The sequence below is a fragment of the Ovis aries genome, chromosome 25 (genome assembly GCF_016772045.2).
Source record: "Ovis aries strain OAR_USU_Benz2616 breed Rambouillet chromosome 25, ARS-UI_Ramb_v3.0, whole genome shotgun sequence".
Taxonomy (NCBI): domain Eukaryota; kingdom Metazoa; phylum Chordata; class Mammalia; order Artiodactyla; family Bovidae; genus Ovis; species Ovis aries.
The window spans coordinates 23,727,695-23,754,919 of NC_056078.1; the positions used below are offsets into that span (position 1 = coordinate 23,727,695).

The following is a 27,225-nucleotide window of genomic DNA, read 5'->3' on the forward strand; positions in this document are numbered from 1 at the left end:
AAGTGTTAGTTGCTTAGTCATGTCCAACTCTTTGTGACCCCATGGACTATAGGCCACCAGGCTCCTCTGTCCATAGGATTCTCCAGGCAAGAATACTGGAGTGGGTTGCCACTCCCTTCTCCAGGGAATCCTCCCAACCCAGGAATCAAACCAGGTCTCCTGCATTGTAAGCAGATTCTTTAACATGTGAGCTACCTGGGAAACCTTATGAGGTACTGAGTCAAGTCAAATTCTGAGAGACAGAATGCAGAATGATTGCCAGCTAGTGGGAAGAGTGAATGGAGAATTGTTGTTTAATGAACAGGAAGTTTTAGTTTTGCAAGATGCAACGAGCTCTGAAGGTAGCTGCACAACGATGTAAACGTCCTTAACACTACTGAACTGAGCGCTTTAAAAATGGTTAAGTTCATAAACTTTGTTAAGTGTATTTTACCATAATCAAAAATAAAAAACCAAAAATATTTCCCTCCCACTGGTCTCTAATCACCATTTGGTTTCCACCCTCTGAAACCACTTTCATTATTTTATTTATCTTGTGTTTTCTCATGCATACGCTGCTGCTGCTGCTGCTAAGTCGCTTCAGTCGTGTCCGACACTGTGCAACCCCGTAGACGGCAGCCCAACAGGCTCCTCTGTCCCTGGGATTCTCCAGGCAAGAACACTGGAGTGGGTTGCCATTTCCTTCCCCAATGCATGAAAGTGAAAAGTGAAAGTGAAGTCGCTCAGTCGTGTCCAACTTTTAGTGACCCCATGGACTGCAGCCTACCAGGCTCCTCCATCCATGGGATTTTCCAGGCAAGAGTACTGGAGTGGGGTGCCACTGCCTTCTCTTATGCATAAACAAGCAAATATAAATAAACTAAACCACAGTATATAGTATTCCGTATCTTGCTATTTTCCCTAAACAATGCATCTTGGAATTCTTTCATCTCAAATGTAGAAAAGTTTACCTCTTAAGAGCAGCATTTTAACAACAGTTTTAGCATGTGCTGCAAAGCTTTAATATAAAAGAACTTACCAAAATCTGGCGGACACTGCCCATTATAAGGAAACCAATTTCCTTTCACAGTGAAAGGACTTTTCCTGTTGCTTGTTGAACCAGTTCCCAGCTGTCCATTACCACCAAGTCCAAAAGAATAAATTCGTCCTGATGAAGGAACAAAAGCAGAAGTGTGCTGCCTAGAGTAAAATGACAGAAAACCTCAGACTTAATGTTACCTTTCATGTAAATATAAAAATAATCTACATTTAGAAAAGCACAGTGAACATTACTGGTATAATTTTTCTCTTCAAAAGTAAGTTAATAAGACCATAAGAGTTTTCAAGTTTTCTGTACAAAATTTTATCAATAGCCTTATTCTATACTGAATGAATTCTGTACCACACAGGTAGACTGCTTAAGCATGGTCCAGAAAATTCCCACAAATGTCCGAATTTAAAAAGACCCAGCTCTGTACTGCTCTTACACTATATGATTCAGCACTAGAGGCAGCATCTAACTGCTGTCCAAGGAAATCAGCCCACCACCTTCTCGCTCAGGTTCTAGCTTAAAGCTGTGTTCTGTAAGGGCCTACACCATGTGGGTATCACTCAAAAGCTTTAGGGCAAGAACCACGCAGAAGACTGGTACATATAAAAATGTATGGTAAGACAATGTTTCCTTTCTTCAAAAGAAAATGATTCTTATGTATACACACTCAGATTTCTCTAGAGGTACCAGAGTGGAAGCAAACAAATTACAAACCTAAGAAATTACAAAACCGAAGCTAGCGAAAACCCACTAATCCTGAATCTGTCCAACTCCCTCTGAGGCTTCATCAGTATATATTTAGGAATGGGCTACAGGTGACCATCCAACGCAGGTGTTGTGTTCCTCAAAGTTTCATGGATTCAATCAAGTCTGGCAAATTCTTATGTTATTTCTGTAAATACTGTCTCTCTCCCATGTAGTCAATGCTCTTCTTGATAATATTAGACAAACGTTTTATCTTCCCAACACTCTAACAGTCTTTTAACTTCTCCTAAATATCCGTATCCCTTGTGACTAATTTCCCTAGATCTGTTTTTCATATTATTACTTTTCTCTTTAGCAGTATGTCCAACCTGCTGTTTCCATTAGCCACTGAATTTAAAAATTTAACGACTATGTTTTCTCCCATTTCTCGTTCTTCTTTTCAAATCATCCAGACAGTTACTTCACTTAAAACCCTTAATACATTGTGAAACATAATACATATACATCAATTCAGGACTATTTTGATAAGTCCCAAGCCTACTTTAGGACAGTCTTGTGGTTACAAATTCTGAGGGAAGATCCAAACGAGAAACTACGCCAAGGCCAGAAAAGTCTCCTTAAACTAGCAAGAGAATATTTCACTGTGGACCCTTCCCATGAGGTGGCTTTACTGGGAGGAGATGGTTTCACAGGCTTCACGACCACCTCTACCACTTCTTCAGTCGTACCTCCTATTCCAAATTCCCTTGCCATCTGTGGTATACTGCTTATAAAAACTGCCAAAGTTATTCCATTCCCTATACCCATTACCCTTACAACATGACTTTTGTAGGGGTTCCCATCAAGATGAGGAATCTATTTCTCCATGTCTTAAAACTGGTCTCTGGCCTACGGCTTGCTTTGAACAGAATGAAGCAGAAATGACTGCATGAGGTGACCCTAAGCCTAACAGGTGGTTTTGCATTCTTTACCTCTCTCTTTTGGAACCCTGCTATACTATTATGAGCATAACTTAAGGTTAGCTTGAAGGATAATATACAATCGGAAGCAGAGATAAGCCAACCCAGCTAAAGACCCCACAGACTACCCAGCCCCCATCCAGACCATCAACTGATCAACTGAGTTCAGCTAAGATGAGAACTGCCCAATAAAGCTCAGCTCAAATCACTAAGCCACAGAATTACTAGCTAAATAGGTAATTGTGTCAGTAATTTGGGGGTCGTTTGTCAAGCAAAACAAGCTAATAAATACATTACCCAGATTGGCAAATTTTTTCAGAGTAGCTCCAGAGTCAGTTCAAACTAACAGGTATTATTTTCAGATTTCCTTGTTTTCGCCCAGTGGAATTCTCTTTACTTCCTTGCAAACTAATCTATGCTATTTACTTAAAAGGACCTTTTGATTCCACAGTTTTCAAGTTATCTAGCCTGTCATATAACTGAAAAACTAAGGAGACTCTAACAACCATCTCATCTCAGAGCCAGATGAGCTAAAGTTAATAAAAAATTTTTAAATCAAGGATACACATTTAACAAAATAAACCACAAATGAACTAGCAGAAAGGCTATGACAAACACAGACAGCTTCTTAAAAAGAAAAGAACATCACTTTGCTGACAAAGGTCTGCACAGTCAAAGCCATGGTTTTTCCTGCAGTCATGTACGCATGTGAAACTTGGACCATAAAGAAGGCTGAACATGGCAGAATTGATGCTTTTGAACTGTGGTGCTGGAGAAGACTCTTTGGAGTCCCTTGGACAGCAAGGAGATCAAACCAGTCAACCCTAAAGGAAATCAACCCTGAATATTCATTGGAAGGACTGATGCTGAAGCTGAAACTCCAATACTTCAGCCACGTGATGCAAAGAATTGACTCATTTGAAAAGATCCTGATGCTAGAAAAGACTGAAGGCGGGAGGAGAAGGGGACGAAAGAGGATGAGATGGTTGGATGGCATTACTGACTAGATGGACACGAGTTTGAGCAAGCTCTGGGAGTTAGTGATGGACAGGGAAGCCTGGCGTGCTGCAGTCCATGAGGTCACAAAGAGTCGGATATGACTGAGCAACTGAACTGGACTGATGCAAAGAGACGACTCACTGGACAAGACCCTGATGTTGGGAAAGACTGATGGCAGGAGGAGATGGGGGCAACAGAGGATGAGATGGCTGGTTGGCTTATCGACTCAATGGACATGAGTTTGAGCAAACTCTGGGAGATAGTGAAGGACAGGGAAGCCTGCCTGGCATGCCGCAGTCCATGGGGTTGCAAAGAGTCGGACACAACTGAGCAACAGAACAACAAGCATATAAAACAAACTGCTGTGGCTGAAGAAGGGCTTAACGTTGTCTAGTTCACCTCCTTCAGGAAGTAGTACTGTGATATTTTAAAGGAACATATCAATAATTTGAAAATTACCGCTCAATACTAGTTCATTAAATTCCTCCACATACTGGTCTACTAAAGGTGTGGTTCTTAATCCTGGCCACATTTTGGAATCACCTAGGAGTGAGCCTAGGCAACAATACATGTTACTAAAAACTCTCCAAAGGGTTACTGCATAGAGTTAGAGCCACTGAACAAACATAACTATCTGAAGTCCCATATTTGATGTAATAGTTCAAAAACAGTATGATACTATACTACTGGAATTTGAACCCTTTCCTTTTAGATTATCTCCTTGATGAGTTCATATTTCTGGTATCCCTTGGCTGCTTCCTTCAAGAAGTTCCTGACAATTATTTGTTAAGGAAATAATACATAGTTCTTGTAATACCAACTACCTGCAAATCAAACTGGTGAAGATATCAACTGACATTCCCTCTGTAGATAAGTTCTTACATCTCTATCAATATATAACTGAAATTCCTCCCCCAATCCAATAGTTAAATAAATAAAATTAGAAAGAACTAAGTTTACAGAGCTAAGAATAACTGTTCAAATCATGCTCATCTTAACTATGAAGAATTACAAAACTGGATTAACAGTAAATAATGTGATATCTCACAGGAGACTGATTAAATATTTCATCAGAAAAAAATTACTTAAAAATATTTATAATCTTTTAATGAATTATGCATGAAGTTGAACAAGGAAAGTTGAACTCTCTACACTTTACTGAATATATATTCATGTATAACTTCAACAGTCTAATAAACATTATGCTAGTAAACATTTCTGCCCACTTACATGTTGAGCTTTTATTTACCTTTTACAACAGATCCTGATGAAGGCTTTGACAAATTATTCCCATAGACCATTTTTCAAATACATGGTCAAACAAACAAAACTGAGCAAAGAAACAGGGTACACTGAACTTATCCCAGCATAAAGAACAATAGAAACAGACTGCTAAAGATTTCAGATGTTGAAATTTTCAAACACAAGAACCTAGAATAATTATGTTTAATAGTTGCTTAGTCCAAAGAAATAAAGGCCAAGGCTGAAAACTGACCAATAGCTAGAAATATTATATTTAAAAAAAAACTTTCAGATTTTTAAAAAAAGTATGAAACATTAAGACTGAAAAATCACAATAATCACAATTGAGATCTTAAAGGTTTAACAAAAAATACATATAGTATGAGAATTAGTGAACTGAAGCATAAATCATAAAAATAATCAAGAACGCAGCAAATAGAGGCAAAAATGTGGAAAGTTAAGAGAGAAACTACGAGGTGGAGTGAGACGATTTAATACACATCCAATCAGGGGCTTCCCTGGCAGCTCAGTGGTAAAGAATCTGCCTGCCAATCCAGGAGACATGGGTTCAGTCCCCGATCTGGGAAGATCCCACATGTGGTACAGTAACTAAACCCATGCACCACAACTATTAAGCCTGTGCTCTAGAGCCCAGAAGCCACAACTACTGAGCCCACAAGCTGCAAATACTGAAACCCTCAAGCCCTAGAGCCCACGCTCTGCAATGAGAGAAGCCACCACAATGAGAAGCCCACACACGACAACTAGGGGGTAGGCCCCATTTGCCACAACTAGAGAAAAGCTCATGCAGCAACACAGACCCCGTACAGCCGTAAGTAAATAAATAAAATTATTTTTACAAATATACATCCAGGGTCCTACGAGGAAAGGAAAAGCTGTATTGAAAGAGATAAAGAGATTAGAATTTCCCATAACTGATCAAAGATATTACTCCACAGATTCAAGAAGCCCAGTAAGAAAATGAGAAAATTCATTCTTTAACAAACGAAAGCAACACTGAAGAGACAAAGAGAAAAGAGACAAATTGTCTTCAAAGGAGCAACATACCAACAGCTGAATTCTCAAATCTGAAGCCAAAAGACAGTGGAATGTTATCTTAAAAGCGTTGAAAGCAAACGCCAAGCTAGAATTCTATAACCAGCAAAATCATCCATGAATGAAGGTGCAATACAGGCATTTTTAAATATGCAAAGAAACAGCAACCTGCAAATCTACATAAAGAAAATACCAGAGGGTAGTTGCTAAATGGAAAACGATACTAATTATTATAAAAATTAAAGAGAAAAGAAGGGAGTAAATGCATGTACAGCCATTTTTATTTGTGCACTGATTATGTGACTGGGGTTTAATAATATATATAGAATGAAAGTTAGGAAAGGTAAATGAAGGTCTTCAACTCCTGGGAAAGTATTAACATAAATTAAAGATTAATGTTATTTCTAGAGCAACAATTTAAAGTTTCCAAATTTCCAAAATGGGTATGGTTAAGTTCAGTGGCTGAAGAGTGTCAGACTCTGCGACCCCAGCCAGGCTTGCCGTCAATCACCAACTCCAGGAGCTTGCTCAAACTCATGTCCAAAGAGTCTGTAACACCATTCAACCATCTCATCCTCTGTTGTCCCCTTCTCCTCCTGCCTTCAATCTTTCCCAGCATCAGGGTCTTTTCCACTGAGACAGTTTTTTGCATCAGATGGCCAAGTACTACAGCTTCAGCTTTAGCATTAGTCCAATGAATATTTATGTGTGCAATGAATATTCAGGACTGATTTCCTTTACAATTGACTGGTTTGATCTTCTCGCTGTCCAAGGGACTCTCAAGAGTCTTCTCCAACACCACAGTTCAAAAGCATCAATTCTTCAGTGCTTTTTTTATGGTCCAACTCTCTTATCCATACATGACTACTGGAAAAACCATAGCTTTGATTAGATGAACATTTGTCGGTAAAGTAATGTCTCTGCTTTTTAATATGCTGTCTAGCTTTGTTATAGCTTTTCTTCCGAGGAACAAGTGTCTTTTAATTTCATTGCTGCAGTCACCATCTGCAGTGATTTTGGAGCCCAAGAAAATAACGTCTCTCACTGTTTCCACTGCTTCCCTATCTATTTGCCATGAAGTGATGGGATCAGATGCCTGATCTTAGTTTTCTGAATGTTGAGTTTTAAGCCAGCTTTTTCACTCCTCTTTCACTTTCATGAAAAGAGGCTCTCCTTCACTTTCTGCCATAAGGGTGGTGTCATCTGCATATCTGAGATTATTGATATTTCTCCCGGCAATCTTGATTCCAGCTTGTGCTTTATCCAGCCCAGCATTTTGCATGATGTACTCTGCATAGAAGTTAAATAAGCAGCGTGAGAATATACAGCCTTGTTGTACTCCTTTCCCAATTTTGAACCAGTCTATTATTCCATGTCCAGTTCTAACCGTTGCTTCCTGACCTGCACACAGGTTTCTCAGGAGGCAGGTCAGGTGGTCTGGTATTCCCATCTCTTTCAGAATTTTCCAGTTTGTTGTGATCCACACAAAGGCTTTGGCATAGTCAATAAAGCAGAAGTAGATGTTTTTCTGGAACTCTCTTGCTTTTTCTATGATCCAGCAGATGTTGGCAATTTGATCTCTGGTTCCTCCACCTTTCCTAAATTCATCCTGAACATCTGGAAGTTCTTGGTTCATGTACTGTTGAAGCCTAACTTGGAGAATTTTGAGCTTTACTTGCTAGTGAGTGAGATGAGTGCAATTGTGCAGTAGTTTGAACATTCTTTAGCACTGTCTTTCTTTGGGACTGGAATGACCTTTTCCAGTCCTGTGGCCACTGCTGAGTTTTCCAGATTTGTTGGCGTACTAAGTGCGGCACTTTCACAGCATTATCTTTTAGGATTTGAAATAGCTCAGCTGGAATTCCATCATTCCCCACTAGCTTTGTTCATAGTGATGCTTCCTAAGGCCCACTTGACTTTGCACTCCAGGATATCTGGCTTGAGGTGAGTGAAGGGGATAACACCATTGTGGTTATCTGGGTCGTTAAGATCTTTTTTGTATAGTTCTTCTGTGTACTCTTGCCACCTCTTCTTAATATTCTGCTTCTGTTAGGTCCATACCATTTCTGTCCTTAATTGTATCCATCTTTGCATGAAATGCTCCCTTGGTATCTCTAATTTTCTTGACAAGATCTCTAGTTTTTCCCATGCTATTCTCTTCCTCTGTTTCTTTGCATTCACTTAGGAAGGCTTTCTTATCTCTCCTTGCTACTCTTTGGAACTCTGCATTCAGACGGATATATCTTTCCTTTACTCCTCCTGCCTTTTGCAATTTCCAAAGGAAGGCTTGGGTGATAAACTGCAATTAATTTTGATTAATTTCAACACTCTGCACAGTATTATCTACCTACCCCTTCACCCTCAACCCTGTGACAGGCAGTTATCCAATGATCCAGGAGTATCTTGGACACAGCTTGTGGGAGCCAGAGCAGGCTATACGGATTCTGTCCTTATATATGAGATCAGTCCTCTGATCACTGATTGCAGCTTTTGATTACAGAGGAACAGACACAAAAGGAGGATAAGTCTCTTCTGTAACCCTTCTGAGCATTGTCACAAGCCTATTCTCCAGCTGAAGACTTCCAGGACTGAAAGGGCTGGTGTGTGTGTTGTTGTTTTTTAATTTTATCTTCTTCTATTTTCTTCCCTTTATTTCTTTTGCCCCTTTTAAAAGTCAGTCAGAGGGAGCCGCTCGGAACCTGTGTTGGCTTTGATGTGACCTGGGAAGTGTGGTAAATTCGTTTGGTTTTCCATAATGTTCTGTGGGTTTGGACTTTATGTTTACCTTGATATTAGGTGTCTAATTCTAGGCCACCAGCTGAACAAGCCTCCTGAAGGGCTCCAAGTGTTACCCAAGGCAGGCAGCTTATAGAAAATGGTTTCCCTCCCACTGGAGGGGTGAGCAAATATTTGTTGAACAGACGGCCTTCATCTGCTGGGCCTTGCTCCCGCCAAACTTCACCCTCTTCTGCAGAGATCGGAAGGTCAGGCCCTTGGCAGGCCCAAGAGATTTAGGGGGATTGGGTGAGTGGAGGAAGCCTGTGCCAGAAAGAAAAAAAATTCTGTCTTCCCACCTCCTTAGAACATAACTTAAGATGCCGGGGTGTCCACATGCTCTGGAGGTCTTGACAGCTAATCACCGTTATCTAATAAGGGATCTGAGTAAGTCACAGATTCCAGAAACATTTGGCTGTAAAATTTTAGCTATAAAAGGTAACTGGAGATTGGAGGTACACAGGAGAATAAATAAGGACCAGTTTTTCAATTAAAAAAAAATCTTTGAAAAGATGCTTGGAGTCTAATTTTTTTTTTAATGCAGTTTAAAAATAAATCCTAGAAATGGCTATCAGCAAAGGAAACCCAAGGAGTCTGCGCCCCCATCAAGTCCTCATTGTCCTTGCTGCAGAGCCCTCTAGTTTGGAGGACAGTTTAACACCATGGGGCTGCAGGAGCCCAGAGTTTCTCTAATAATGAGCTTGGCAGGACTTCATGCTAACTGATCTAAAGAGAGTTTAGAACTCAGAGCGTGGGATTGAGACAACTGTTCTGTTGTGTTTTTTCTTTCCAGAGGCAAAGACCATATCTCTGAAATCCTCCAGGCCGATTGCTGAACCCGTCACTGCAATTCATTTGGTTTTTCAGCAGATGTTGTTTTTCACCTTTTGGATGGCAAGGGTTATCTCATTCACTGAAACTTTGCTATTGGTCTTTGTTATGAGGGCCGGCCGACTTCAGGAATGATGAGCGGCACTCAGGTGCTAAAGCCAGCAGGCTGAGAACAGTCGCCAGTGCTTTGATACAGCCCTTAAACCTTTCATGTCATTGAATATGGGAACCACCCAGATGCTAAAACCTCAATTACCTTGATTTGAATTTGTGGTATTTTGTTTAAAATTTGACTTTCTACCTTAACTTTCTTTGACCAAATATATTTCCTAGAAACTGTCTATAGATAATATAGTTGAGAACAGCCTGGCCGAAATGACAAAACCTTGTATCAGACCACTAAATAGCCTCATGGTTTGTTGCTTTCTGATTCTCTCTCTGGAGTTGCCTATTCAGCTTGCTTTTTTTCTGTATGGAAATATAAGAACTTAGATACTATTATGAAGACACCAAGATAAATATTTCAAAGAGGAAAGGGGGGGAAAAGGGAGTGAGTGAAAGCAACTATACATAGGAAGACTAGTTGGAGAAATAGAAACCAGATGGTTATCTCTTGACACTGGAGTTTGAGGCAACTTCTACTTTCTAGTTAAACACTGAATTTTTCAGTGTTTACTTCTAGAATAATATTATATGACTTTCATAATTAGAAAATGAATAATGTAAGAATTATACAAGTTCATTTAAACTTTGACATTTTTATAAAACCTTGACTGTTTCATTCTAAAGATATTTAAAAGCAAAACTAGTGTGTTGTAAGTTTAAGAGATTATTTTAGGAATCTTTATGTGTGGAATTTGACATCTGTGATGATAGTGGAATTTAATTTTAACCTATTATAAGTTTTACAGTTGTTTTTGCAGATAGTCAACAATTCCAGAAGATTTAGAAAATGTTATCCAATTGCAGTCCTCTTTTCTTAATGACTGCTAATCTTTCAGGAACGTTAATGAGATATTTTGAGTCTCTTAAAAATGGTTGAGGTCTCCAAAGCAGTAATTGTGTGGTAGAATTTAGAGGTGAAAGAAGATAGCAGAGCGTGAGTGTGTGTGAATGTGTATGTGAATGTGTATGTGTGTGTGTTCATACAGGTGGTAGGGGAAGAGACAAAGTTTAAAAAGGTAATATTTACCAAAAAAAAAAAAAAGAACTCCATAATGTTTGGCACTGTACTTTCTTCTCTTTTTGAATCAGTGCCTTAATACCAACACAACCCAGCAAGGTTAGCTTCCAGGAAACTCTTGATCTTAGATCCAAGATTTCCATCTCTTTTTTTGTTTTGTTTGTTTGTTTTGTTTTTGCCACCTTAAAGAAACTTAACTCCGAGATGGCTGCCCCACTAAAACCACAACTTCACAGTCAATATGCTTTTTATATCTTAGGAGATTGTGACCACTTGAGGGCCCTGGCAGAGGTGGTCATCCCTCTGTGGTGTGGTGACAACAGTTTCTTTATTTAATTATTAAGACTGGAAAGGGAAATGGCAATCCTATTGCTCATAATAAAATCCATGACTCTGCCATCCAAGAAAAGAAAAAAAGCTGTAGAGAGTATTAAAAATCTGTGCATCAATTAGCAGCCTGCCTCAGTCTGGTTTGTTTTGTATCTTGGCTATTTACCTCTTGTTTAAAGAAAGTACTTTGTTGTATGTTAATCACAACATTAGACTGAAAAATTGTCGGTTGAAGAAATATTTATAGTCAACCGCCAACAATTTGAAGGACTAATTACATCTTAAGGGTGGAATGTCAATGAATACAAGAGAGAAGCCTTAGGTTTTGTAGTACCAACGTCTCATCAGGACCTTTAGAATGCTGCTTGGGATCTTGTATTCAATTTTATCAGCAGATTGGGATTTTAAGCCTGCTAGATTCAGGTTAAGTATCTCTTGGTAGCAGATAACACATAAATACCATATCCTAAACTCTTCAAACCTTATGTAATTTACTTTTCATTTATTCTTCTCTTCTGTGTCTCTCTTATTCTCATTGAGTCTTGAAATATGCAGTATGTTTTTGAAGATATTTTCTCTTAATCTTTCCTATATGTAGCTTTTTGTTAAGTTCTTTTTTCCCCTGATGATGAAACAGTAAGTATAAGAAAATGCCGCTATTTGACCATTTTTTACCTGTAAAATGGCAGCTTCATGTGGTTCGATCTAATATATTTCATGACTGAATATCATAAACACAGGAAAGTATAAATAAGGGCATTTTTAAAAAACTTAGACTCCAGTACCACTGTTGCTGTTTTGGTGTGTTTCCTCTCGGTGTTTCTCCCCAGGCTGTATTTGTATGTATTTAGATGGAATTGGTATTATATACACTGAATCTAGGCTTTTGTGTCCTGTCTTTATTATTTAACATGGTGCCATGAGCATTTTCTCCCTGTACCATTCAATATCTAAAAACATCATTTTATACACATGTGTGCATATTATAATCTTCCACATGGAGGTACTAGAACTTTTTAGCTGTCCCTTAAATGACTGTTTAGTCTAGCTTTTTAAAAAATTATTATCATAATTAAAACTTGGGTAAGTATCCTTATATAAAACTTTGTATGTATCTCTGATTATTTCATTAGGATGGATCCCAAGAAGTGAGATTATTAGTCTATAGGGTTTCAGATTTTTAAAGATTTTATAGCATTAATCATTTTTAAGAAAGGAAATAGCCGTTTACATACAGACCTATCCCCCCCACACACACCCCCACCAACCCCACTCATACACTCACAAATGGGAGAACCCTGACAGCTCATTCACCATGCCCTTAACAAAAGCTATTGCTTTCTAGAAACTTCAGTAATGTGAGAAGGGAATAGTGGCTTTTGGGTTTAATTTGCATATCTTTTATCTCAGGTGAGGGTGAACATTTGTTTGATATTTTTAATTGAGTATTTATCTCTTTCTTAGTTTGCAGTTCTAGGCAGATGTTCAAAAGGAAGAAAGGTGCTGGTTGATTTCGTCAGTTTACTAATATTTTGTTTCATTTCACTGTTTTGAGCCTGAGAACTGCCAATATGAGGAGAACACATATTTTTACAGATGGGATGGGGGTGGGCAGTGGAGCCTGTGTAGATGACATTCATTTGTGAGGCTCGACCTCTAGTGATGAGGGCGCCTGTGACTTCAGTAATGCCTCCCAGCTTAGAAGCTTCACAGCGGAGGGTGTTGATGTGGGGGGGGGGGGGGGGCTTCTTCTGTATCTCCATGTCTTCAGAGCCCAGGGCCTGCACACTTGATGCAAAGCAAGTTGCAGTCAGTGGGCGTGGCTGTGCTCCAGGTCTCTTGGGGTGGGCGATCCTGGGTGGTGGACTCCCCTAGCCCTCCCCACTGCCCTCTTCTCTCACTGTGTGGCCGCTTAGCTCTGCTCTCTGGGCTGGCCTCCGTATGGGTGCTGCTAACCAGGCCAAGGTCAGAGGGTCTATCTTCCTGTGACCCAGTTAGCTTTGTTATGTGCCATGCACAAAAGCTGTATTCTCGCCACTGAGCTAACTGAAAAATGCATGCTGCTCATCACAGGGAAGAAGAGGCCAGAGAGGGGGCCGTCTCTAGAGCTGGAAGGACCCAGAAGATCCTCTAGTTCAGCCTTCTTAATGCACTTTTTGGGAAGAAGACTGAAACCCATAGGTTCTCCTAGGCACTGTTTTAGGCTCAGTTCCCACAGCAGTTGTGTATTAAGCCACCATGGCGGGATGGAAATTCATCCCTACAGCGAGGGGGTGGACAATTCCAGTCCATGCCCAAATGCTATGAGCTGTTATCAGCATCCCTTCAGCCTGAATAGAAAGGATACGGCTGATAAGGACAGAACTTAGAAGCCCACCACACAGGAAGATGGCTTACTGTGGTCTTATTTGGGTTCTCTGGAAAGGACAAGAATTCTGATGAAAAGCCATTGAAGAATGATCTGGGCACAAGAAAATTTTGCAGGAATAAGTTGGTTAAATCAAAATCAAATGACCCGTCATCATCTCCAGCTGAACGTTGTTTCCGATTTCTGTGTTTCTCATAACAAGAGGACGATTTCTTTAGTCACCCAGACCAAAATTCACTGTACTTCTTCCCTGGGAAGTTACACTCACTGCTTTCCATTTTTCTTATCTCCCGCCCTCCCATCCATCCATGCACATTACAATCGAAGGGACTTGTGACTATTTGTCCATACATCTGTCCTGTTCTGCCCATGTTATTCCTTCGCTCTCCTGCCAAGAGTCACTGTCAAGCGCCTTTCCTTTATCTGCCCAGACCCTGCGGTGGTTTCCCACAGTCCACTCATTCAAGTCCGGATCATATTAACACTGCAGAGAACAGTGGATATTACTATGTAGATAATTTTTTTTCTTTTAGAACTTCGTTTTTTACAAAAGTTACAAGCTCCCCTCCCATTTCTCATAGATGTAGTTCGTCTGCTTTTCAGCCTCACACAGCAGGTTTCATGAGAACCCCAGGTCCCTGGTGGAGAGCCTGGAACCCCAAATAATTGAAGAGGTCTGCTGAAGGTCACAGAGCATCACGTGGTGTATTTGTGAATGAATCATGTTATTTGCATGTTTAGAAGTCAGTGTTAGTATTGCCATCAAGACATTGTAGTGAAGTGAAGCGTCAACCTTGTGTGTGTGCATGTACGTGTGTGTGTGCATTGCTGTGTGTGTGCTTGGTGTGTACAAGGCAAGGGTCACCTCAAAGAGCCATCCTAGCCCAAGAGAATAAAGGTGTTTTCTCGTTTTTTAAAAAAATAAAAAAATAAAAAATAAAAGTCAGTTGTTTAAGATCTAGGACACTGAAATGCAACTGAATATAAAGGGGAATTTACAAAGTCATTCTGCATGCCCAGGAAAAGGTACAGTCTCAGAAAAGAGCTGAGAAGACCTTAGGCTTACAGTTCAGTCTGATCCTTGGCACAGAGACAATCTGTAACAATCAAAACAAAACAAAAATAAGCAAACCCTAGAGAAGAAGGAGAATTTTTCCAGAGCTACCACATTTTAGGTTCAAAGGTCCACTTTTCAAAAAGAAAAAAAAAAATCTCAGAGAACATTAAAAATTACAAAAGCATGGCCCAATCAAAGAAAAAAATAAACCAACATGGGAATGCAAAATGATACAGCTACTTTGGAAGGCAGTACTACAATATTATCCAGTAAAAGAGCTCATTATTTATCCAAAGTAGTTAAAACCTGTGTCTACAAAAAACTTAAACATAGATGCTCGTAACAGCTTTATTTGCAACTGCCAAACCTTAGAAGCAACCAAAATTTCCTTCAGTAGGTGAACAGATAAACAAACATGTCTAGACAGTGGAACATTATTTAGCATTAAAAAATAATCAGCAACCAAATTATGAAAAAACACAGAGGAACCATAAATGCATATTACTAAGTAAAAGAAGACAATCTGAGAAAGCTACAAAGTATGTAATTCCAACTATGATATTCTGGAAAAGGCAAAACTGTAAGAGTAAAAGTCAGTGACTGCTAAGAGTTAGGGTGTGGGGGGGGATGAATAAGAGGAGCACAAAGTATTTTTAGGGAAGTGAAAATACTCTATATAATTACCACAAGGGTGGATGCACATCAATATACATTTGTTCAAATAGAATAAACCCTAATGTACAATACGTATACTTGCAATAATCTGTCAATGTAGTGATGAAAAGAAATTTTCACATATTGACGTATGGGAAGTCATTCTGGCTCACACCTAAGATAATACAAATTTAACGCTAATTAAACAGCTGGTTTGTGGCCTATCAAACAAACATCCTATACCTGCTCTAATTATTAAAGAAAAGGACACAGGACCAGAAATAAACAATGTCCATGGTAAAAATAAAAATTAAATCCCTGTTCCCTTCCTGGGATGCCAATCCTGGCACTCCTTCGATGATAAAAGACTCTCTTCCCAGGTTCAAGGCCACAGGGACTTGCTGTGTTCATGCTCATATCTCTTTTAGAAACCCTGAAGGAATCTATTCATGACTTGTTTGATGGGTCTTTGTTCTGACACAATATAAAACTGTGCTGAAAAGTATGCTTTTCTGGAGCAGTTCCTCAGTTATCTGAGAAGCTATCTTAAAGCTCCTTTCTTTTTTCCTATTATGGACTGTTTAATTACAAATTAATTTTTTTGTGAACCTAAAAATGCTGTAAAAAAGTCTACTTTAGAAAAATGAAACAACCAGGTGATGAACCTTAATAGACTAAAACAATTTCCTAAAGATACTCAAGTAACTAAAGAAAAACATGAAAACAGTCAAGAAAACAGTATATGAAGAAAATAAAAATACCAATAAAAAAACAGAAAGCCTGAAAACAAACCAAAAGCAAATTATGGAGATGAGAAATACAATAACCAAAATTGAAAGTTTAGTAGAGGAATTCAAAGGCAGATTTGAGCAGAAAGAAAATGAATAAGGGAATTTGAAGATAAAACAACTGAAATTACTAAGTCTCAAGGGGGAAAAAATGGAGAAAAGGAAACAGAACGTAAGGGACCTATGGAACATCATGAATTGCACCAAAAAAGCACTGTAGGAGTTCCAGAAGGTAAAAAGAGATAAAGAGAGATCATCTGAAGAAGTAATAACCAAAAAGTGTCCAAATTTGATGAAAAACACAAATATCCAAGAAACTCCAAGTAGAATAAACTGAAAGAGACCCATACTGAGACACATTACAATCAAATCGTTGAAAGACAAAGAAACTTGAAGGAACCAAGACAGAAGTGACTTGTCACATACAAGGAATCCTCAATAGGATTACCAGCAGATTTCTAAGCAGAGACTTTGCAGATCCAAAAGCAGTAGGCTTATATATTCAAACTACAGAAAGAAAAACCTACCAACCATGAATTTGATACATCCTCATAGCTCAAGCAGTAAAGAATCTGCCTGCAATGTAGGAGACCCAGGTTCGATTCCTGGGTTGGGAAGGTTCCCTGGACAAAGAAATGGCAAACTACTACAGTATACTTGCCTGGAAAATCTCATGGAAAGAGGAGCCTGGGAGACTACAGTCCATGAAGTTGCAAGAGTCGGACACGACTTAGCAACTAAACCACCACCAAAATTCTCCTTCAAAAATGAGAGAGAAATTAAGACATTTATAGATAAAAGCTGAAGGACTTTGTTATCACCAAACTTGTCCTTTAAGAAATACTAAAAGAAATCCTACAGTTGAAATGAAAGGACACTAGTTACTCAAAGCTGTATTAAAAAAATAAAGATCTCAGTAAAGGCAAATATGGGGCTTCCCTGAGAGCCCAGCTGGTAAAGAATCCACCTGCAATGCAGGAGATCCTGGTTGATTCCTGGGTTGGGAAGATCCACTGGAGAAGGGATAGGCTACCCACTCCAGTATTCTTGGGCTTCCCTTGTGGCTCAGCTGGTGAAGAATCCACCTGCAATGCAGGAGACCTGGGTTCAATCCCTGGGTTGGGAAGATCCCCTGGAGAAGGGAAAGGCTATCCACTCCAGCATTCTGGCACAGAGAAGTCCATGGACTATATAATCCATATGGTCACAAACAGACACGACTGAGGAACTTTCACAAGTAAATATATGGGTGATTATAAAATCTAGTACTGTTCTAACTCTGGGCTTTTTCCTCCAAATTTTGTTTTCTACAGAATTTTAGAGACTAATGCATAAAATTATTAATTTTTTTGGACACACAAGGTATGTAAAAGTTATCTTGTGACACCAATAACTGAAACCGAGTGGGGACAGAGTCATATAGGAACAGAGTTTTTGTATGTTATTGAAACTGACTTTGTATAAATTTGAGTTCGTGTGTAACTTTAGGATATTAAATGTAATCCCCATGGTAACCACACACACACACAAAAATAGCTACAGAATATACAGAAAAGGAAATAAGGAAAGTAAAACATTTCACCCCAAAAAATAAACACAAAAGACAGTAATGTAGGAAAATCAGCAAAAAGACATACAATGAAAACTAAAAAATATTGCTGAAAGAAATTAAATAAATGGAAAGATCCCAAATTCATGGATTAAAAGACTTAATATTATTAAGATGTCAATACTTCTGAAGTGATCTACAGACTCAATGCAATCCCTATCAAATTGTGGAAATACAAATTAAAATCATGATTAAGGCCACTATATATCCAAGAAATTAGCAAAAATTTTAAGGTGTAACAATACCAAATTGATAGTGATGGGAAGGTGAACTAAACTGGTGTAACCATTCTGGTAAAAAGGATAACATTAACCTGTAAAATTCAAGTATACTCTATGATCCTGGGAAGCCCTGGTGGCTCAGCAGTTAAGAATCTGGCTGCTAATGCAGGAGACACAGGTTGAATCCCTGGGTCAGACACATCCCCTGAAGAAGGAAATGGCAAGTCACTCCAATATTCCTGCCTGGGAAATTCCACAGACTGAGGAGCCTGGCAAGTTACAGTCCACGGGGTTACAAATAGTCAGACATGACTTAGTGACTGCTGCTGCTGCTGCTACTGCTGCTAAGTCGCTTCAGTCGTGTCCGACTCTGTGCGATCCCATAGACGGCAGCCCACCAGGCTTCCCCATCCCTGGGATTCTCCAGGCAAGAATACTGGAGTGGGTTACCATTTCCTTCTCCAATGCATGAAAGTGAAAAGTGAAAGTGAAGTCGCTCAGTCGTGTTCGACTCTTAGCAATCTCATGGACTGCAGCCTACCAGGCTTCTCCATCCATGGGATTAAACAACACCAACCAACCCAGAAATTCCATTCTAACTATACACTTTAGAAACATTAAAGTTTATGTATATCAAATAATAAATGTTCAAAGCAAAATTATTTGGAATTGCCCAAAATGGAAATACCCAAGAGTCCATCAGTAATAGAATGAGCAAATAATTATAGAAGCATACAGTTGAGTAAAACAGCAGTAAGACCTAACGATAGAGAACCATGGCTATACATAGATGGATAATCACACACATGATGTTAAAAAAAGAAAGAAAAGGAAGTCACCAAAGGCTACCTGCAGCATAATTCTGTGTATCTGAATTATCTGTTGGAAAACTAAATTATATTACATAGAGATATATACTAGCTGGAAAAAAAATTAAGCTAAGTGGTCAAAACCAAGTTAGTCAAGCAAAGGATATTTTGCCTCTGGGGACTAAAGGTAAAGCTCAATTACAAAGCTCAGACTCCTATTTACTCCCAAGAACTGGGGATGGGGAAATCAGTATTCCAGTTCAACTTTCACCACTGATTAATCTTATGTCTTAAGTAATTAATTAGTCAATTTGTTCACTCTTTAAAGAAAAAGGTGGACAGGCAAAAGAAAAAAAGACTATAACTTCGAGTGTAATGTCACATGGAACGGCACTGTTCAAAAAGGAATGACCCACAAATGTTACCACAGCAAAAGTGGAAGAATCTACAATGTTACCTTGCATGCTACTGGCATACTATAAACAAACAAGTCAAGGGCAAAATCCTTCTTGCCAAGAGAATTAATGTGTACATTGAGCAAAAAGTATCCTAAGAGCCAAGACAGTTTCCTGAAACATGTGAATAAAAATGATCAGGGAGAAAAAAAGGAAGCCAAACGGAAAGGTACTCAAGTTCATCTGAAATGCTACCAAAGCAGCATACTCTGTGAGAACCAATGGAAAGGAGCCTGCTGCTGGAAGTCATTCCCTGTGAATTTGTGGTATAATAATAGTAATAATTAAAAGACCCCTGGATTGTTAAAAAAAAAAATAAAAACTTAATAATTGGGTTACAGATCAAAATACTCTTTTCTATAACCACTTACCTTCCACAAGCAATCTGAGTGACAATGCTTCCCATAAGTTCAAAAACTTTCCTTGGGTTTATTTCATGACTGGTAGAGTTATGACCCAACTGACCATACCCTCCAGCTCCAAAAGTAAACACTCCACCTTCCTAAAAAAAAGACAAAATCTTTTGTGATTAGAAAGCCTGATAAAAGGAAACAATCTTCAGGAAAGTAAGTTAATCTTTAATATAACTACGGAGTCAATTTTCTTTTATATTGTATTCTTAATTTAATGGATGATAAGATAGCTACCTTTTCAAGGTATATTTGCTTCCATGGTGGCTGAGAGGTTAAAGCGTCTGCCCGCAATGCGGGAGACCTGGGTTCAATCCCTGGGTCGGGAAGTTCCCCTGGAGAAGGAAATGGCAACCCACTCCAGTATTCTTGCCTGGAGAATCCCAAGAACAGAGGAGCCTGGTAGGCTACAGTTCACGGGGTCGCAAAGAGTCGGACACAACTGAGCGACTTCACTTTCACTTTAGAAGTATTTATGGTCATCATCAAACCAATGATGACAATGATGACAAAGTCATCATTAAACCAATACTATTTTTTGCACTGCCTTTTACTATCCTCATATTCTTGTCAAATCACAGAAATTTTCATAAAACCTAAAAATGGTATCATTTTTAATTTCCAAAGTACCTCTGCAAAGAAAAAAAAAAGTGTGTATAAACAGAGCACCCAAATATACCTACTCTTAGCATAGTGTTACTGAACTATAGACAATCTTTAAAATATTTATCATAAAATACATAACTGGATTAAAGGTAATCTTTTTAAAAAAGTATTTCATGATGACAGTTTAACAAAAGCACAGTATTTTTTCAGTTCAATTGCTTTTCTTCATAGTTGCAGCTATGTAAACAAATTTAGCTATTAAATGAAAGGAGAATAAGTATTTATACAGACTGCTATGTCAGGAAATTAATTTTTCTGTTTAAAATCTTTTTATCATGGGAAATTTCAACAAAGACACAAAAGTAAAGACAAATATATATATATGTATGTATCTACATATGAATTATCACATAATCATCACTTTCAACTGGTAAAACTTAGACAACCCTGGTTCATTGATACCCTTCCCACCACCTTTTGGGGGGTATTTCAAAGCAGAAAACTGTGCTAGAGGTACTTTAAACTAGTAAACTGTGGTCAATAAATCATTTCACCTATAAATGTGCATGTATTCTCAACGGTACGTAACTCTAAAAGATAAAAATATATAATACAATACTACTATGCTGCTGCTGCTGCTAAGTCACTTCAGTCGTGTCCGACTCTATGCGACCTCATAGACGGCAGCCCGCCAGGCTCCCCCGTCCCTGGGATTCTCCAGGCAAGAACACTGGAGTGGGTTGCCATTTCCTTCTCCAATGCATGAAAGTGAAAAGTAAAAGTGAAGTCGCTCAGTCGTGTTCGACTCTTCATGACCCCATGGACTGCAGCCTATTAGGCTCCTCCATCCATCGGATTTTCCAGGCAAGAGTATTAGAGTGGGGTGCCACTGCCTTATCCGACACTACTACTATACACAAAAAAATTATAATTTCCTTTTTTGGACAGAAATAGCATGGGGTCGCAAAGAGTCAGACACGACTGAGCGACTGAACTGAAGTTTTATTTCTCAGGTTTTTTCATCTTACTGACATTAATGACTTGACATAAGATCGTGAATATTAAAAATATACAACATGACATATATATACTCTGTGAAATTATTACTACAGTCAAATTAATTAACACATCTATCACCTCATATACTTTTTTGGGGGGAGGAAAAAGCTCAGATCTCCTCTCAGCAAATTTTAAGTACAGAATACTGTATTGTTAGTAGTCACTATGTTGTACATTAGATCCTCAGAATTTAAAAATCTTATAACAGAAAGTTTGTACCCTTTGACCACATATCCCCATTTTCCTCATGCTCCACACCCTGGGAACTACCATTCTACTTCTTGTTTCTGTGAATTTGACTTTCTATTCCTAATTGCCTTCCCTCTCACTTTTTTTTACACAATTCCATGTATAAGTGATACCATTAAGTACTTGTCCTTATTTCACTTAGCATAATGCCTCCAGGCTCATTTATGCAGTTACAAATGAAAGCATTTCCCCTTTTTATGACTGAATAATATTCCAGTATATGTATGCATGCCCACACACACGTGTACACATCACATTTCCTTTATCTACTCATTTGTCAGTGGACACTTTGGCTTTTTAAATATCTTGGCTATTGTGAACAATGCTTCAGTAAAATGAGCATAGTTATTTCTTTGAGGTACTGTTTTCATGTCCTTCAGAAATACACCCAAAAGTGGGCTCACTGGATCTTATAGTGGTTCTATTTTTAATACTTTGAGGAATCTTCATACTGGTTTCTGTAATGGCTGCACCAAGTTGTACTTCCAACAGCAGTGTATAGGGTTCCCCTTTCTCCATATACCTGTTTTGTTTTTGTTTTTTAATTATAGTGATCATAACAGATGTGAGTTTGTGGTCTTGATTTGCATTTCCTGAAGATTGTGATGTCGATACTGAGTACCTTCTTCATAATCTTTTGGTCATTCCTGTATCTCCTTCAGAAACTGTCTATTCAAACCCTTTGCCCATGTTTAAATTAGACTGTTTCTCAGTCATGAGTTATGTGAGTTCCTTATGTATTTTAGATATTAACCCCTAACCAGATGTATGATTTACAAATATCTTCTCTCGTTCCACAGGATGAGTTTTCATTTTGTTGACTGTTTCCTTTGCTGTGCAGAAGCTTTTAGTTTATTTTTGCTTTTGTTATCTGTGTGCTTTTGGTGTCACATTCAGGAAATGACTACCAAGACTCATGCCAAGAAACTTTCTCCCCAGGTTTTCTCCTAGGAGTTTACAGTTTCAGGCCTTACATTTAAGTCTTTATTCCATTTTGAGCTACATTTTGTAAGTGGTGTGAATTAGGGATCCAGCTTTTGCATGTGGATGTTCAGATTTCCCAGTATCATTTATTAATGATGATGTGTGCTCTCAGCATCTTATCAATGATTTGCTGCATTTATTTCTGACTACCCAGGACTGCAAGGAGATCCAACCAGTCCATCCTAAAGGAGATCAGTCCTGGGTGTTAATACTTTGGCTACCTCATGTTGAAGAGCTGACTCATTGGAAAAAGACTCTGATGCTGGGAGGGATTGGGGGCAGGAGGAGAAGGGGATGACAGAGGATGAGATGGCTGGATGGCATCACTGACTCGATGGACGTGAGTCTGAGTGAACTCCAGGAGATGGTGATGGACAGAGAGGCCTGGCGTGCTGCGATTCATGGGGTCGCAAAGAGTCGGACACGACTGAGCAACTGAACTGAACTGATATGCAGTATAGTGAAAATAACAGTACTAATTTTCCTAATAACAATAAGACAACAGAATGCAATTTAAGAGGCTCTTTGTGAATTCGATTTATCTTTAAGCTATTTCCCACTAGTGATGTACACAAAATACTATACTTTAAAATCACCTAAAAGAAATCTTCTGTAGTTGTGCCACTAGTAATTTTGTAGAACTGTTATAATATACAAATATAAGTTAGCTTTTTAATTATGTTTAAGAGTTTCTAGGTTTCAAAGTCAAAACACAAGGCAAGGCTCATTTGGTCTACCTATTCTTTTCAAATATAAATAACATGTATCTTCTTTTTCCTTAATGGTAATATATCCTGAAAATCATTCACAACAAAATAGAGATCTTCCTCATTCTGTTTTACAGGGAGTGACACTACACGCAGTGGCATTACTAGTTTATTCAATTAGTCTGCTACCGTTAGGTATTTCGATTTCTTCTATTCTTTTGTTATTAAAATATTACCACAGCAAACGGCCTTGTGTATACATAATTTTGTATCTTTGGAATAGATTCTTAAAATTGCTAAGGGATTGATAAATCAAAAGGTATATGTACATGTAATCTGCATAATAAATTTATAAAAGAACTTGAAAAAGACTGACATATTTATGGTAGTGTCCTCATATCCATTAACATGCATGTCTACTTATTCTGTTTTTAAATTTTGTGGGTATTGCTCCACCGTCCCTGGGATTCTCCAGGCAAGAACACTGGAGTGGGCTGCCATTTCCTTCTCCAATGCATGAAAGTGAAAAGTGAAAGTAAGTTGCTCAGTAAGTGTCCAACTCTTCGTGACCCCATGGACTACAGCCTACCAGGCCCTTCCTCCATGCGATTTTCCAGGCAAGAGTACTGGAGTGGGTTGCCATCGCCTTCTCCGAAAGTATCTTTACTACACTGTATTTGATAAGGACTGAGAATAATTCTTATTTTAAAATTTCCCAGGGGTAAACATGTAGAATTTTTACAAATCTGATGAGAAGTAATTTTTCCTTGACAATTTTATCTACTACGCAGGATAAACAAAGATAAAGGTGCAAAAATGTTAATCTCTAATTCAGTCAATGATAATTTGCTAGTTCCTTTATGTTAACATGACTATAGTAAATAACACTACTGGTAAAGGTTACCCTATTTTCATTTTACTTCTAGAGAATTATACAGTATTGATACTGAACTGGTACATATTCAAGAAAGTGAGAGGTCAGAGTTAAAAAAAAACATTAGCAAGATGGTGATGAAAGCTCATTATAACTGCTTGCATAATACTGATTCTTGGCCTAGGGATAATAGAGGAATTCAGTCTCCTCTGTTACTTATTATACTTATAAGCTACAGAGAAGCTAAATTAAAATTGGGCAGAGTTACACAATATAAATGAGACTGATACACAAACCACAGTAAGCTTGACAAACTAAAAAGAAATTATTTCACTCACAGTATTATTCAAGCAGTACTTAATATTAAGTTGTAAAATGCAACAATATGTATCATCACCACACAAACAGCAGATCACAATTCACATTTCATAACATAGAAAAGCTGAAATATAAGGTAAACTGTTTTTGAGAACAGATGATAACCTAAGTCCCTTTTTCAAGATAAATGATTTTTTAGACATCAATAACCCTCAAGGTTTCAATATACATATCATTAAGATATTCACTAATTACAGAAATAACTACCATAAATATTAATTAAAAAGTTTTACAGGAGTACAGTACCTTCGTTAGTGCAGCAGTATGATCTTCTCCACAACAAATATAAACTATTTTCTGAGTTCTTAGTGACTTTAGTAAATTAGGAACATACCTATCTGAAAATTTCAATAAGAGAACAGTTAACAAACACATTAACAAACAGTATTTTTAAAATTAAAACTCTTCTACAATGTGTTTCTCTACAGCTTTCCCAACGGTGGAAGGCAGCGATAATTAAACCATTTTAACAACTCAATAATCTTGTAGTAAAAGGCTAAGTTGGGTTGCCAAGTCTTTCTATTCCTACTACAGTGATAAAGAAAGGTCTAAAAAGGGGAATTTAAATTCTAATCTGCCTCAATGCCAATCTACACTCAGAAATCAAGGAATTTCAAAGCTTTTTGACTGCTTCTAATACATATACATCATTCTTTATATCTACCTCATGATAATTAAGCTCAAGCATCCTACTTTGAATTCTAAAACTATACTTTCTGATGTTTTCTAGCAGGAAAGATATAATAAATATCCTAATCTGACATAGTTTTCTTATGCAGAACAAAATATTTTTAAATTCTAAGAGTATTATTTATCATTTCCAGTTGTTATAGATCAACAACTCACTTTTGTCTAACTCATTATAATTATGTTGAACTTTATTAAACCAGTTTTTGTATTTCAAATACTGGCATTCAATCTAATGCAGCTATGAAAACTGAGTTCCCAAGATCCCAATTTAAGTAGTTATAATTTTTTAAAATTCAAAGTTTATTTGTAAGACATTAGCATCACCATTAACAGATTAATTAAGTGACTCAGATATAAATATTTCTTTAAAATACTCAAATAGATGAACACTTCTTGTTACTTTTCAAGATAATTTTACAACTTTTTTCAACTGATGGTAGCTGATAATGCAGTTACCAATCTGAAGTAATGTTTTTCTCAATTTTCTTTTAGTAACCATTCAACAATGAAGATTTTTGTCCAGATATACTTTCTCCATTTTGTTTTAAAATAAAAATACTATTTTTGGCCTTCCCACAATCTCCTAAAAATATTATAAGGTGGAATTCTTAAACTAATCTCTCCATCCCCACCTCAATCCCAGGGAAGATTTGGGTATACTTCTCTCTGACACTAAGAATCACTAATCCATATCAAAAAATCATCTCTCTATAAAAGTATAGAGTATATCTATAAAAAATGCAAACCTACCATTTTCATCATTAAGACCTAGTTGACCAAATTTGTTGCGTCCCCATCCAAAGATAGCTCCAGAAAGGGTGAGTACAAAACTATGGGCTCCTCCGGCCGCAATTTGCATGAAAGGGATTCCAAGTAAAGACTTAATCAGCTGTGGTGAAGCTTGCTTTTTACAGTCAATGCCTAAACCCAATTGGCCATATTTATTCTGTCCCCAACAGAAGACTTCACTTGCTGTAAATCAAAAATCATAAATTACTATTTTTCTCACACACACAAAAATTCCATTTTAAAATCATCAGTTATTTTGGGACATTCGTCCTTACACTGGATGAAAATACATATTCCTCCTTACTATTATTTCTTATATGATACTACCTAGAAGAATCCATATTAGTAGAGTTTTAGTTTGACTCACTTTATCAATGAATAGGGTAAGTCACATAACTGAGGGTAATCTCATTTCCTGATGTTCCTTAAGAAAGTACCATCTCTTTTTAATATACCTCAGGCCTCATTTTTATTCTATGATTTCTCCCAATAGGGACTCATTTAAGCTCAAGGCTTCAGTTACCAATTACCTTTTGAACATCTTCAAAATTTATCATTACCCTATATCTCTCCTCTGAGCAATAAATCCATGTATCCAATAGATTACCTGACAGCTATACTTCGATATTTGAAAGGTACTTCCCGTTCAGCATGCCCTAAACTCAATTCACGATCCCCTTCCTATCTCCCATACCTGGATCTCTTCCTAATGTTCCTCATTTTCAGTAAATAATCATCTTAACTGATTCAGCAGCACAAGTCATAAACACAGGGAGTCATCCTTCAAATTCCCCTCTTCTCTTACCTTACATACAGGTTTTTATTAATTAATCTATCACCTATCAATCAAGTCATATACAGTTTTCTTTCTAAAGAAAAATATGGCTAATAGATCCACACCTACCAGTTTCACCAGGTTCTTACACTAGTTCTCTCTCAGTTCAGTACAGTTCAGTTGCTCAGTCATCTCTGACTCTTTGCAACCCCATAAATCACAGCACACCAGGCCTCACTGTCCATCACCAACTCCCAGAGTCTACCCAAACCCATGTCCATCGAGTCGGTGATGCCATCCAGCCATCTCATCATCTGTCGTCCCCTTCTCCTCCTATTCCCAATCTTTCCCAGCATCAGGGTCTTTTCAAATGAGTCAGCTCTTTGCATGAGGTGGCCAAAGTAATGGAGTTTCAGCTTCAACATCAGTCCTTCCAATGAACACCCAGGGTTGATCTCCTTTAGGATGGACTGGTTGGATCTCCTTGCAGTCCAAGGGGACTCTCAAAGAGTCTTCTCCAAGACCAAAGTTCAAAAGTATCAATTCTTCAGCACTCAGCTTTCTTTATAGTCCAACTCTCACATCCATACATGACTATTGGAAAAACCATAACCTTGACTAGACAGACCTTTG

The 27,225-nt window shown here is 38.0% G+C and overlaps 1 protein-coding gene across 13 annotated transcripts in view; it reads right to left on the bottom strand.

Annotated features, from left to right (window-relative positions):
• The window catches only part of HERC4 (HECT and RLD domain containing E3 ubiquitin protein ligase 4), a 128,233-nt gene that overhangs the window by 60,899 nt on the left and 40,109 nt on the right, over positions 1–27,225 (bottom strand). For 10 of the 13 annotated variants that reach the window (XM_060406834.1, XM_015104381.3, XM_015104386.4 and 7 more), the window contains 4 exons: positions 25,779–26,000; positions 24,585–24,676; positions 19,443–19,573; positions 1,019–1,179 (listed from right to left, as the gene is read on the bottom strand). In XM_060406834.1, coding sequence (XP_060262817.1) covers positions 1,019–1,179; positions 19,443–19,573; positions 24,585–24,676; positions 25,779–26,000 — 606 coding nt within the window. The remainder of the gene's footprint in view (positions 1–1,018; positions 1,180–19,442; positions 19,574–24,584; positions 24,677–25,778; positions 26,001–27,225) is intronic. The other 3 variants (XM_060406833.1, XM_042240932.1, XM_060406832.1) reach the window with 1 other exon arrangement.